The following is a 14,731-nucleotide window of genomic DNA, read 5'->3' on the forward strand; positions in this document are numbered from 1 at the left end:
TCGTATTTTATTTTTTATCCCATTATTAAAAACACCACACGTGAAAGAGAACCAACCACTAGATGGCAGTCAAACTAACACCTGCAACTACTCCCCAAAACTAGGGGTCCTGAACCCTCAAGAGACCGTGAGATGGTTAAGTTAAGAACAGTTTAACGTGTTCAAATAAATCTGAGAAGAAAGAATCGCATACCGAGCTGAACCGGTCACAGCTCGTAGACATTTACAACCTGTGTCAAAGGGCGGGAAGCAGACACAGCTGTGGTTTAGGGGATCACAAGCCGTTAAAGGTCGGGAAGCACTGCACGCTTCTGACTGTTTATAGCTGATGCTGATGGCTTCTTGCAACGCCGTTCTCACAGGTTGTAATTGAGCTGTGAGCAGTTTAACCAGAGCTTCCTACTTAGATTGTTTCATTTGAATACCTTTTTAAAGTCACAAACAGGTAAAACTCTGCTTTTCTCTAACTAAAATGTGTGTGTCAGTCATGTTTGCTGCTGTGGGGGATGTCAGTGTTTGATGGTCAGTCAATCTCAGCATCTGTTGGATGGATTTCCATTAAATTTAATACAGATATTCATGGTGCCCAGAGGAAGAATCCTACTGACTTTGGTGATGCTCTGACTTTTCATGTAGCGCCACCAGCAGGTTGAAGTCCTCACATATCCAGTGAAATGTCAACATCTACTGGAGAGATCAGCCACAAAATATTGTACCAACATTAATGGCTTCCAGATGATGAATACCTTAAACTTTGGTGATTTTATTGACCTTTCCATGCTTGCTTTTCCTTGAAGTGTTGACATTCATGTGACGCTATCAGCAGCAGCCACAAGAAGCTTTACCTTATTTATTGATTTTGGCAGCCCCTGTAGACAAAAGCGGCTCGTTTCATTGCTTTCAAGGTGAATCCGACCCAGTGGCAGGCATTAAGAATAACTATATTGAAATAGCCTTTTTCTCGCTGATGGTCTTGTTTTACAATTAAATTTAGACAGTTTCATTAGCAGTTAAAAGCGCCTTATAATACTTTAATATGTCAATTGCTTTGATTTATGATTAAATACCTGTAAAATGAATTACATTCGCTGTTTAGTGCCAATTAGCAAATGTTAACATGCTTACACACCGAACTAAGATGGTGAGTGTGGTAAACATTACACCTGCTTAACATTGTGCCTAAGTACAGCCTCACAGAGCCACCAGCATGGCTGTAGACTCATTATCTTGCTTGCTCTTGTTTCCTATTTTCTCATTTTTATGTTGTGATCCCCTGTGAGGTCGTGACCCCCAGGTTGGAACCACTGCCCTAGCGGCTTCTGTCAGTTCCAGGTTCTTTGGTTCAGATTCACACGATAGATATATAGATATAATACAAATAAGTCATATTTATTTGAGATTTTATGGTCCTGTTGGACTTCAGTCAAACAAAAACAGACTAAAACATGTCACATATCAGACCAGCTGACAGTTAAATTCTCAACTTAGTCTTAGCAACAAACACTACAGCATCAACAGCTATAATGTACAAATACTAAAGTGAATGCCTGTCCAGAAATGTAAAGATGTTCATTATCATTCAAAAAAGCTTCATGTTTGTATAACTTTTTAGAAGTGTTCTTGTTTTTGTATAAAAACTCTGTTTTTTTAAGTATCCTGTCATCTTCTGTAAGAGTTTGTGTGACTATCGTGGTTTAATCTGCCTTAAAGGGACAGTACACCCAAATAAGCTGTTGTGTCTTTTAATTGAATATTTTAAATCTGAGATCGCCAAATTGGTGGAAGTACAAATTTTTCAAACCTCACTGTATAAAACTGTCTGCATGTCTTGGTATCTACGTAAAAAAGAAATTGGGTGAACTGACCCTTTAATAGTGTCCTCTCAGTCATAGGAACACTATTCCCAGAGGTCACTTTTCTCCGTTCTAACCGAACTTCTTCAACCTACAACCAGCTCACGTCTGAGGCTTCTTCAGCCCCTCGTCCCGTCCGCTCTCACGCTCTCTGGGCTCCGGTGGACCGAGCCTTCCTCGCCTGCTGCAGCCGCTGACTCTCCCTGCGGCGGTTGATGGCCTTGGTGCTGGCGCGGAGCTTGCGGAGCCTCAGAGCTCGAAGACGCAGCTGAAGGTCCTGGGGAATCTTCCCTCCCTTGGCCCGGATCTCCTTCAGCCTCTGAAGGGGCGTTTTGGTCATGGTGAAGTCACAGATGGTGGGATGTGGCTCCATTCCAACGTTGCACCGACGCATGGACGGGAAGTAACCCTCGGCCCAAACCACCACCTTGTACTCGCCCGGGTTCAGTAGACGCCAGTAGTCCCCGTCGGCAGCTAAGGAAATAAAAAAGGGTTGAATTTATGCTCTTGATTGTTATGTTCCTAAAAATTTAATTTCTAAGAAGCTTTAGTGGTTAATGTACTAATCAAAACAAATATTATCTTCTATTTCTGCCAACAGATCCTTTTAAATTCTACACACTTGACCTTTAAAATGAAGATTATTATTACACTTTAACTTACACTAAAAAAATGCTTTCAAATTGCTTTTAGCTATTAACTTTTAATCTTACCTACAGTATTAATTGTCATTTACTATTGATTTTATTTATATATAAAGGACCAGTGTGTAACATTCAGGAGGCTCTATGTTCATGGTATGTTTTCATTAGTGTATAATCACCTGAAAATAAGAATCGTTATGTGTTTTGTGCTTTTTTTGGCGTGTTTCACAGCCACCGTAGTTTCTCCTTCAAGCATGGAAAGGGAGGGTGAAGCGATGAAGTTGTGATCTGCAACTTCACCGCTATATGCCACTAAAACCTACACACTGGAACTTTAAATCTCTCTTTTATTGCTAAAATAAATAAATAAAATAAATACATTTTTGTCCTTTTCTCATCCTTTTAATAATCTTAGGACCCTTCAGATTTACCACCCGACCCCGTTACTTGTACAATCAGCTTCCGCACTGGTCATTAGAAAGGAGAATAATCAGATAAAAGAAATCAACCTGATCGGATGTCATGGTCGTGGTCCTCCACCTTGATTACAGCGTCGGCTATTCCTTGTTTGGTCAGCTTGTCTCTGATCACACCCTTGATGCCTCTGTGAATCTGAGTGAAGAGGAAATGATGCACCGTAAGGGTCCCAAAGAGGACATTAAGGCACAAATGAAAAAAACTTTATCAAAAAATGGATCAAAGCAGCTTTGAGATCCAGCTCATGTGACTTTCTTAGTGCAGCTGGACCGACCTGCTCCATGTAAACCAGCAGAGACTCCTTGTTGTTCTCCCACTCGATGGGAAGCTCACTGGCATGAGGGAACTTATCACAGGACAACTCCACCGTCACCTCGAAGCAGTTGGTGTGCAAGTAACTGAAGTCATTCATACCTGAAGGAAGATACAAGTTTACAATCTGGATCAGAGAAAAAGTAGTTTCAGGAAACTAACATTTAAATTTATCAGTTTTATTTATGCTTCTGGATGTGGAGGGTGGCGGCTACCATTGATTTAGATTAATTATAAAAATGGAGGAAAATGTAAATTAACACATATAATTTAATGATGTGTTATTGCCACATTTTAGGCTAAGTCTGTAGTTTTAAAACTGGGGGTTTGAGAGCAATGGGGGTCCCCAACTTTAGATACTTCTATGCTTCACTAATGTGTCACAATAATGTTTTGAGTTAAAATATCTTAATTTTGGGGCTTTTCCAAGCAAATATTAATATATGTTATTGACAATTATATCACCATAAAAGGTCCAGTGTGTAAAATTTAGGAGGCTCTATTGTCAGAACTTGAATATAATATTAATAGGTATGTTTTCATTACTGTATAATCACTTGAATATAAGAATTATAATGTTTTTGTTACCTTAGAATGAGACATTTTATCTACAAATGGTCACTTTTCATGTTTCTACACCCAGAATGGTCACACACTGGACCTTTAAAGTCCCCATTCCACCCTCTTGCCTCTAAACCATAAATATTTCTCTAGATCCGCCTCTGGTTGAGCTCACAGGAGAAAAAGCATAAACATCCAGTTGCAGGGAAGGATGTAGAAGATCAAATCTGAATAAAATACATAATGTAACAGAATATGACAGAATGTAAACAACTAAAACTGAACTTTTGTTAGACAAAATAGGGGGAAACATTTGTAGTATTAGTAAGTTTAAGGTGTAAAACAATTAGATTTGATTCTTATACTCATAAAAGGTTGTAAATGTTAATTTAAGGTTACAAAAAGGTAAAAACTGGAACCTTAAGTTAAAGATTTAAGGGACTCTAGTTTAAATAAAGAGGTGCATGCTTTGAAAGGATGTTTGTCTGCCGGTAGTACATTTTTTTCAAGTTTTATCATTTGTGAAAACAGAAAACATCCTCTCCAAAAGCACAAAGTAGCATTTCTGAACTAAATCTTTCTCAGATGGCTTCCATCTTTCAGAAAGCTCTCTGCGGTGACTCACTGCCGGGGACGGTGTGCCAGGCGCCGCCGTTGATGATGTTGTTGTGTGACTGGAAGTCCTCAGAGTGGCAGATGCGGCGGTCAGGGTTGGCCATCACCAGGTTCGTCGAGGCGTACACGGTGGCCAGCCAGCGGAAGAAAGCGTTGTCCGCAGTGGGGGTGTCCTCCACAGGGGCCCAGTCACGGGTGCAGTCGAAGGGGTACGTGACCACCAGTTCTCCCCCGTGGAGGTTCGCACTGAGCACGAAGGGGATGTCCTGCATCCAGCTGATGACGGCGCGAGTCTCTGGTGCAACCTGAGAGGGATGGACAATCTGGATCAGCTGGCTTTGTTATTGTATTACACTTTTTTAGACCCTGATTTATGGGAAAGATTCTCATAATTAAACACAGAACTTGAGCTTCAGTCTTCTTCAAGTTTAGTTTAACAGTTTATTTGTACAGATACATTTAAAGGATTAATAATAGATGCTTGTGAGATAAAGAACAAACAAAAATAAATGGGCTTATTAAGACGTCAACACCATTTAAACTTTAATTTAATTGATTAAAAGTTATTTAAAGTTAAGTTATAATTCAAATAATATATGTTTTATAGTGTTTGAGCTGTAACTTTAGTGCTATGAGGACTTTGTGGTTGGTTTTGGCTTCCCAGACTTAATTTGTTAATCGGACAGCAGTGGAAATTCTTTACTTGTATTTTTTTCCTGTTGATTACATTTTAATTTCTTTAAGTGAAGCTCTTTTCTTTGTCTGCTCAGTCATTGTAATGGTATTTACATCTTCAAGACCAACGAGTAAAAAACAACACTGTGACATATGAATCAGCAAATATCTAAAACAACTAAAAATAATACTTTTATTTTATCTTTTTACTGTGTGTGTGTGTGTGTGTGTGTGTGTGTGTGTGTGTGTGTGTGTGTGTGTGTGTGTGTGTAGAGTTAAACAAATGAAACTGTTACCAATGACAATGTTCAGGCTTCCAGGAAAACCACAATCCTCTTGGCTCTGAAATTACTTCCTGATCGGACGTTTGCACGACGCTACAGTGGAAACATTATTTTCCTCTTCTCAAACTGACACACACACACACACACACACACACACACACACACACACACACACACACACACACACACACACACTGACTACCCTCAAAAGCTGCTTTTCAGTGTGACCTACATTTATGCACTAATGAATCAGAGACCTACTGTAAGAACTATTACACGTCACCCATGTTTAAGTAGCAGAGTTTGGTCCTTTTGGTAAAAGCAGTCTATTTAATTATTAAAACCTCTGTAATAAATACAGAATATTAATTAATTGATAATATTTGCAACATCAGAGTATCTTCAAAGTCCCTTTTATTGGTTTTATACAGGAAATGTGATTCTTTATTCGTTGCATTGGTCTGGCACAGTGTCATTGTTAATATTTCCACCAGGTGGCGCCAAAGTAAGATGTTGTTCAAAAGTATAATGTTATGATATTTAATACCAGTGTCGGGCAGTAAGGCAATATTAGTAATAATATTACAGTAATAATAACACTGTACCCAGTAACTAGTAGTGTAACTAATTACTAATAAAGTAAATACAGTAAATAATTAGTTACAACCTTGATTTTGTTGTCACCCTCCACTGATCTGAAGTCCAAATATTCACTCATTCAAAAAACTAGAGTTTTGTGGAGAAGGGACACAATCAAAGTTTTGTAGTGAGTTGCAGAAAAGTAATATAACTAGTAGTGTAATTAATTACTGTTGGCAGGGAGTAATAAATAAAGTAATATTACTTTTGAAAAGAATAACGGGTAATAAATGACATTTTTGAGTAACTAGCCCAACATTGCTTAATACTACTACTATTACTCCACTACATCTCACAGGCAAACATTGTACTCCCGCTTTAGTTACTAGTTACTTTTTAGTTTATTGCAAATTTGTCACATTTACACATCTAAAGTAGTAAAATTTAATACCTAGCAGTAATATTAATCCAAAAACCTCATATATAAATATATAATAGTAAAACACTGACAGGGACCATTTTACTGCACAGTGAGTACTTTTACTTTGGATACTTTAAGTACATTTTTGATTGATTGATGATACTTAAATACTTTTTTTGGAACATGTTTGTCAGATTTTTTAACATTTGTCTGATAAATATAGATCTTAATACTTGTTTACAAGAGAGCTCCTCACCATGGCGTCCTCTTTAGTGTAGTACTCTGGGATGGGGATGTAGTGGTTGGACACTTTAGATTTGTCTGCTGCCGTCTCTTGGGCGTCCCACATGATGTTGTTCAGGTCTGGAAAGTTGTGATTCAGGTCGATTCCCTCAAAGCTGTATCGTCCGTCAGCCCAGCCGGCGAGTTCTGAGCCCTGCAGCAGTGGATGGATTAATGTGAATGCATCGTATCAGGGTTTTAGTTTATTCATTCATTCATTCACCTGTTTGTCATTACCTCATTAGCTCTTTAGTTTATATACTTGTTCTTATCCACTAGTTCTCAGTCAGATTGCCTTCGTGTTATGTGCTGTAGCTTTCCAGTGTCTCGTATTTATCTGCTAGTTTGCCTCAGCCTGGCCTGGCATCATTCTTTTAATTAACCATGTGGGCACTACACTTTGTGTTTTTTAAAATGTGGCCTGTGTTGTAGCAGATCTTCTGTTCTGGAAACTTAAACTTAGACCTTTAATTTGATTACAGCCATCCCTCCAGGCTGTAGGTTTGTGAAAGAATGAACTGATATTCCTTTGGTTTACTGAATTAGAACGAACTCCAGCATATTTGTCAAAATCAAACCAGTTGAGCCTGAGATATTGCATGTGAGTTTACATTTCTAACCGTTATTTAGAGTAGGAATTAGGGCTGTTCCAAAATTTTACATTCAACCAAACTCAGGCTGCAGTCCAACGCTGACAATTAAGAAATAAACTCAAATATAAAAGACGTGGCTTAAGACAAACGTGCAATCATGAGCAATCTTACCACCTTAACTCTGGCTTTTACATAATCTAATTGTTTTTATATATGTCTGTCACTTGACGTATCTCTGTATCATATTGTATTGTTGTACTTGTTGAAGCTTTGCACTGGTGACTAGCTTATTAGCGAAGTCCAGCACATTTACGTTGAAGTTTAAACTGCAATGTTAACTAATGTGCTTTGTCCCTGGTAAATAAATAAAAACAATTATTTAAAAAATACAGAAATGTCTCCTCTGTGAATTTAAAGTCAAACAAATACACAAATATATAATTTATTCTCTGTATTACTCTGTAAACTAGACCATAAGGAGTGAGTGCATACGTGCCAGATACAGTCTGAGGGTGTGAAGATAAAAATCTCTACATAACAAGTTGTATAACATGTATGTAGAACATGTCCTATGTATGTGTCAGCAGAACACGTCCCAAACTTGGCATTCAGCCATTGGATAAGAATGATGTCACCATGCGCTAACAGCCAATTAGATTGTGAGTTTTTGTCTTGGGAACAGTATAAAATGTGAAATGTAATGTCAATTCTTTGACACACAACTCAGGACTCTGTACCAGGTGTGTGTCCTTATTGTGCAATATCTATATTTATTATCTATACTTCAATCATCAGTGTTGTATTCTCTAATGTGTCCTGAGTGATTGCAGTCATTTTCCCCGACCACATCTCAACAAACCTAATGTGGGATAAAGAGTGTTTGTGTGGGACAATGTGGGACTCGTTACCATCGCTGAGAGCTAGTTTAAACTTTTGATATATTGTGTATTTAACTTAACTAAGAAAACATTTTCAGTAGCACATAACAGACTATTCATGTTGCATGTAAAGGACTGAAATGTATTTTATTTGAATGCAACTTTCCCAAATCCCACACTAAGTAAATACAGTAAAAGGAAATTAAAGTTTCACAGTTCTTATGGTCCATAGTCGCCTTCCACCAGTTTCACCCAGTTACAGGTAGTTTCCAGTGTTTGTTGTAGCTGTATTTGCTTTTCTTTGTGGTAGTTTTTATCATATTCAACCTTAATCTGCATATCTTCGTCTTTGTGGTGACTTGTGATTTTCCCAGCGGGTGTAGTGTATCAAAGATAATGACAGGTTAACCTGACCTTTACCCACGTGTGTGCAGTTTGATTAACATCAAACACAGCCCCATGATGACGGCCTTCCCTGATTTCTTCACTGATATTAGACCAGATTTTAGAAAAGCCTCTTTCATGCAGTGATTTGACCTTTGAGAACTAGAGCCAATTAAAGTCTGAGACATTGGCCCTCATGAAACAACAATTTCTCTTATATTTTCTTTTATTTTATGTCAAGAGAAGTCAACCAAACGTTCTTATCCACCTAAATCTGCTCTTATCCTGGTGAGCTGATACATATGATAAGAACCTCAACACATGCAATATCATCCAAGGGTTTTTATAGTTTTATAGGGATCAGTCCACAATAATCCAATAACTATAGTTACTGTAAAACATATAATCAAATCTGATTATATTATATTCAAGGCTTTGTTATGTTCCTCAAATGTAAAACCTATGTTTCTTTGCGTTAGACAAACAATTTATGGACTGTGAAAGAGTCACGCATCCCTGACACCTTCTTTAACAAATCGAGGGCAAACTACAAGAAACATGTTTACGGTTTTTACACAAAGTCACATGAACTTCACCCACCTTCACATAAGCGTCTTCATATCCATCAGGGTTCATGGAGGGCAGGAGGTGGATTCGCGTCTCAGTCACCAGCCGAACGACGCGTTGGTTGCCCTTCTTGTATTCTCTGCACAAGTACTGCATTAGGTTGAGGACGAGCTCTCGACCCAAAACCTCGTTCCCGTGCATCCCCGCCACGTAGCGAAACTCGGGCTCACCTGCCGAGAGGGAAAAATGTTTGACAGAAAATAAATGTGGAGGGATTCGACAGGGTCGAGATCAACCTATAGAAACAGGTCACGTTAAACAAAAAGCTCCATAAATGTTCGATTGTTTATGTGCAGTAGGTCAAAGTTAAAGCCCAGAGCCACATCAGGAACATATTCACTCAAAACTTTCAACCCATTTGTATTGTGTTAGGCAACAGTGTGGAGCTGGCTCACAGCACTTTGCCAATAATCATACATGGATTGGCCAGACTCGATGGCAGACATTCCTTAGAATAAAAACTCTTAAGACCCAAAAGCACTTTTTGTAACAAAGAAATTGTGCAATGCCTGCCTCTCTTCTGCTTGGATCTGGAGCCAGTGTTCACTTAACCATGAATACAATGAAATTAAAATCAGCTGTTAATACTGTATATAACCTAAATTCCCTTTATTCCCCTTTGGGAGTGAAGCAATTTAAATATGTTTCTGCCATTTGTCTGAGAAGAAGAAGGGAGGAAAAGTTGCACTCTGCTTCATATTTCACTTCACTTATTTGAACTTTTTGGCAGACAAACCCTGAATCTGAAGACAAGAAATCACAAAGAATATCTGTCCTGTTTGGTGGAGAGAGCGCAGTCTCCAATTTCAAACCCTTATCTGTTTGTTTACACAAGAGCGGCCTTCAATACAAGACACCCAAGCCTCCCTGTGTGGCGCTGCTGCAGAGAAAACTCTGTATAAACACTGGAGGATGTTTAACTGGGCCCCTGAGCAGCTAAACTCAGAGTAACCCGAGAAACAGGATGACCTCTGGTCCAGAAACTGAAACAGTTTTTAAAGGTTTCAACTCATAGAAGAGCTGAAATGGTTCTTACCTAGTTCATGTTTGCTGGGGTTATCCGAGATCACCATGACGTACAGTTTGAAGCCCATGTAGCTCTTCCCGATGGTGTAGACGTGGGTGATGTCTGGGCACTCCTCCGTCACAGACTTCATGAGCTTCGGGGGTTAAAAAGAAGAAGTTGGACTAAAAGTCTTCAAAGGGTTAAATCTGAGAAACTCTGGAACTGTTGAGTAAAAACTCTGGCATTAGACTTTAGGGGGGAACCAAAGTTACTCATCATGCATCACTCTCTAACCTTTCTCATCTCTTTGTAGTTGTGGTGTCTGAAGTCCAGATCATCTTTTGATCCTAGTTCTCGCTCCGAGGCGTAGATGTCAGTCGGATCTACAGGGAAACAGCAAATTAACTTCCTTTTGTAAGACGATGTAGCCTTTAAAATCTTAATGTATTTTGACCTATTAGTCACTGTGAATCTTGCTCTGAGAGTAAACAGTCCAATGAATCATTATTACTATCAGTTTCTGTGTACAGCAGCATTTTCTGCCTACCATCAACACGACAGCCCATTATCTCAGCCCTGAGGCAGATGGTCCCATTGAAGTACCAGGTCTGAGGGTTGATGCGGATGAAGCGGGCGACGGTGGGAACAGGGAGGCGTCCGAGCACCGGAGTCTCTGGATTCTGGTTTCCTTCAAATATCTGTGCAATTCAGTGACACCACAGAAGAGCACAGAAAAAAATATTCTCCAATTAAGGTTTAAACTGTTATTATGCAAACCACAAATTCCAGTTTCTTGCTATCCTCTGTTTGTTTTCATGGTCAGTTCTCTCTTATTCTGTAACTTTTATTTTGTTTAAAGCACATTTTACTTTGGCACAAACTCCCTCAAAATCTGTTTTCCATCTGCGTGAGGTCCACCGGTCACAGTTAGGTACATTCCTCATATCAGAGAACACAGAAAGTGATCCTTACTGCTTCTTCTGTCCCGTTCATGCAGGTTTCCCAGTTCACAGAGTCGTTACTCAGCTGGACTTTGTAGGTGTGAACCCAGTCCCAACTGTAATGAAGACAAGAACTTCAAAGCTGTGTAACAATCTGTCTTTGTTGCTGTACATTTGTCTCAATGTTTCTTTCATTTTGGAACAAAAACTCTTTAGATTTGAATCCTGATTCTACCTGACCTCCAGATGGAGTTTCGGCCCTGCAGGATGACTCCAGTGAACAGGGTGTGGTAGATGGCGTCCACCTGAAGCCACTGGTGCTGGTCCTTATACTCAGCACACCAGGCTCCATCGTACAGGTCACCGTCCTCAATGCCAGACTAAAAAACACATGTTGCACAGAAGTTTTTTGTCAACTGCAGAATCCATTAAACCGACCCAAAAACATTCTTGGCTCTAAGTCAACGTGAAGCATTGCACAAGATTTTGGTGTCGATCGGATTGTAAAATAATTGCTTTCAGGCCGCAGACTGCAGAATGTGAGCAGGAGATTGACTGAGATGCTGAATAGCACTGATGGCTCTTCAATTCACTCATTATTTTATTTCATTTCCAAGAGACTAAAACTCAACAGGAATGCTTTCTACTGCAAATCCCGTCAGTGAAGTTTTATTATAGTGGTAATTTTATTGGCCAGTAAAGGCAGAGGGAAAAAAGTGGAAAGTATGGGCAATGTATTTTATTTTATGGTCTATTAGTTTAAGAAACATGCAGCAGAAATTATGGACAGAAATAAAACACGATAATATGAAGTGACTCAACTGACTCTTCCTAAGCCCCGCCCTTTTTTGCTCTGTGTTAGCAAAGAGTTTAAGAGAAAATGCCAAAAACATAATGATTCCAACCTCTCAAATGTGAAGATTTACTTCTTGTCTTTGTCTTACATTAAAGTTAAATATATATTTTGGGGTTTTGAACTGTTCTTGGATCAAATCAAATGATACCTCTAATAATCTGCCTCCATTCTCCCTTCATGACTTCCTGTCTTTTGCTGTTCTGTCTCTTTGAATTTCCATAAGGGGCAGTCCACCGTTCTCTGTGTTTGAAGTTTGATCTAGACCCACCTGGATATTTAGCCTCCCCCTGTGAGGACCCAGACCCGATCGCTGGTAGGAAGAGGCTTGAATCTGGCTGTCATCGACCCGCAGGGACTCCAGGCCGAGGGGAGGACAATCTGGAAGGGAAAGGAAAAGCAACCAGGAGATAAAAATCTTCTTTGTTGTCTGTGCTTGTCTGGAGATGGCCGGGACTGACTGGTGAGGGGTTAAAAAAAAACGCTTGTTCTGGTTTCTCTGAGTAAGCAAACACATGGCTGATGTAACAAGAGGCCCCAGCAGTTGTTATGTGGAATATCCCTAATTATCCCGGGTCAGTTCAGTGGAAGTTTGGAGGCCCGCTCCAAAGGAAACTGCAGATAAGTGAATCCATGAAGGGTTTGAATGTAATTCGAGACTAAGTTGAGGGCCAAGAGGGGAGTCAAACATCCAGCAGAGCAGGGAGGCGAGAGCTACAACTGCAGGGTATTTTATGCCTTTGGGAACAAGCAGTCCTATTAATCCCAAATACTAGTACAAAATCTTCTTCAAAATGTTAGAAAAAGGAGCAAAAATAATGATGTGTGGTGTAAAGGGAGGTTCACATTAGCAGTTCAACAACAGAGGATGAATCTCTTTAATATGTGTGGAGCTGTTTTTAGTCGATCAATCAAATAGTCATTCTTGCAGATGGGAATATTTGCTGGTCTGCAGAATATCTTTGGGTTTTGGACAAAACAAGCAATTTGTAGACATATAGGACATTTTAAGGCAACATTTTCCACATTTATCTATTATATGTCTGTTTTTCTACAAATAATCATCAGTTGCAACAATAAATATGTTATCCATTAATTTTATTCAAGCCTGTTCCATTTTAAATCAAACATAAACCACATATTGTGGGGGGAATTCATTGAGGGATCTCTAACAAATGTGGCAAACTGTTACAAAATTAAAATTTAAGCTGATTTAAATACTTTTTATTGGGTTAATCTTCTCTACAGCTGAAATAAATAGTCGATTAATCAGTTAATTGATCATCAGAGAATAAATCTGCAGAGGTTTTGATGATACTAATTCTTGCATAAATGCAAAACAACTAGTTCACTGGTTCACTTTGTCGTCTACGATAGTAAATTAAATATGTTTTCGATTTAACTAAGAAAATAATATTGATAACGAGAGTGTTTGTGCAGAAGTTCTGGACTACCCTGCAGCACTGGAGTAACAGAATTATATAAACCAATATTCACATTCTCAATGAACCCTCCACATTTATAAAAACTATGATATGTTACTTGTTATTTGTGTTTGACAGGTTTATAAATTCTGAGCTGATAAGTCAGGCAGTGGTGGAAAGTAACTAGTTACTCAAGTACTGTACTTACAAAGTACATTTTCGACAACTTTTACTTTACTTGAGTATTTAAATGTTATGTTACTTTATACTTCTACTCCAATACATTTATTTGATCAAATTAGTTATTAGTTACTTCACAGCTTCAAATAATAATGCAAAATATAATTAATAAATAAAATATGAGTATTTCTACACTGTGTTATTGCTACTTATTTAACTCAGGAGCTATGTGGGTCCCTGAAGGCATCATTAATTAATAGCACTTAACTGCGTCCTTAATTAACATTAATAACTGGGTCCAACTCAAGTCTCTCTGGGTTCTCACAGTTCTCGTAAAAAGTAAAACTGCTCTACTTTGCTGCCGTTCAGCTGTTAGTTATTTATTTTATTGTCCTACCCAGTTCTGTTTTCTCATCTTCTTCAGTTTCTTCCTCTTTCTTGTTGTTTTCTTCCTCGCTCTCTTGGCTGGTGTTTTTGGTGTCCAGATGTTTGTCTCTGACAGAGGTGGTGCTGGATAATGTAGTCTGTGCAGTCGTTGGAGTCGGTCTGCTGCGCTCCTGCAGCTCCACGGTGACAGACCCAGCTGTGGTCGAGTTGTTCAATAATGAGGAATCAGTCGATGGATCGTTTATCAATGCGTCTGAAAATCCTCCCAGAAAAATCACCGCTGCCAACATGCACAATGACTTTTCCATCTTCTTCTCTGTTTGCAGCTGCAGAGTGAAGGGGAGCAAAAAAAAAAAAACTACCCCGGCTAGTTTATGTGGATTTGACAGAGCCAGACCTCTATCCACTTCCCTCCTCCTCCTCTTCCTCAATCCCACCTCCCCTCCCTCACAAAATTCCAGCCTAAAGTCCCGCGAAAGAAAATGTGATTCAAAGGAGACCTGTGGTAATGTTTGCACCAGTGACCCACATTATCAACTGCCACATTAAAAAAACAAAACCTCTTTTTACTTTTGCGAAGGAACAAATGTTGTGATGTATAAAGTGTTATGCTCCACTTTTATTCTTTTTCTTCTCTCATGAAAGGAGAGGATGTGGTTGGAAGTAACTAGTTACTCAAGTAGGTGCTCAAATTCCACATTTTGAGTTAAACTTAAATTAGTATCTTAGTTTTCTGCTACTTTACATTTAAGTTT

General features: G+C 39.0%; 1 protein-coding gene across 1 annotated transcript; it reads right to left on the reverse strand.

Moving 5' to 3' along the window:
* Positions 1-1,368: 1,368 nt before the first annotated feature.
* On the reverse strand, positions 1,369-14,380 carry cpxm1a (carboxypeptidase X (M14 family), member 1a). The gene is made up of 13 exons (XM_051395613.1): positions 13,987-14,380; positions 12,257-12,366; positions 11,373-11,512; positions 11,164-11,248; positions 10,739-10,889; positions 10,486-10,574; positions 10,222-10,345; positions 9,159-9,355; positions 6,678-6,857; positions 4,473-4,767; positions 3,249-3,388; positions 3,007-3,109; positions 1,369-2,327 (listed from the first exon to the last, which is right to left on the reverse strand). Exons 1-13 carry the CDS (start codon positions 14,282-14,284, stop codon positions 1,996-1,998), a joined length of 2,244 nt encoding a protein of 747 aa, XP_051251573.1. The 5' UTR covers positions 14,285-14,380; the 3' UTR covers positions 1,369-1,995.
* Positions 14,381-14,731: the final 351 nt, after the last annotated feature.

Source organism: Dicentrarchus labrax, unplaced genomic scaffold (genome assembly GCF_905237075.1).
Source record: "Dicentrarchus labrax unplaced genomic scaffold, dlabrax2021, whole genome shotgun sequence".
NCBI classification, from domain to species: Eukaryota; Metazoa; Chordata; class Actinopteri; family Moronidae; genus Dicentrarchus; species Dicentrarchus labrax.

What these genes read in the sequence shown, in the direction of transcription:
- cpxm1a (XM_051395613.1), bottom strand. Translation starts at nt 14,284, where the DNA reads ATGGAAAAGTCATTGTGCATGTTGGCAGCGGTGATTTTTCTGGGAGGA. An exon ending in GGGGGAGGCTAAATATCCAG is followed by an intron (nt 11,513 to 12,256) that starts GTGGGTCTAGAT and finishes TGTGTTTTTTAG; the next exon opens with TCTGGCATTGAGGACGGTGA. An exon ending in TGAACGGGACAGAAGAAGCA is followed by an intron (nt 10,890 to 11,163) that starts GTAAGGATCACT and finishes TGAATTGCACAG; the next exon opens with ATATTTGAAGGAAACCAGAA.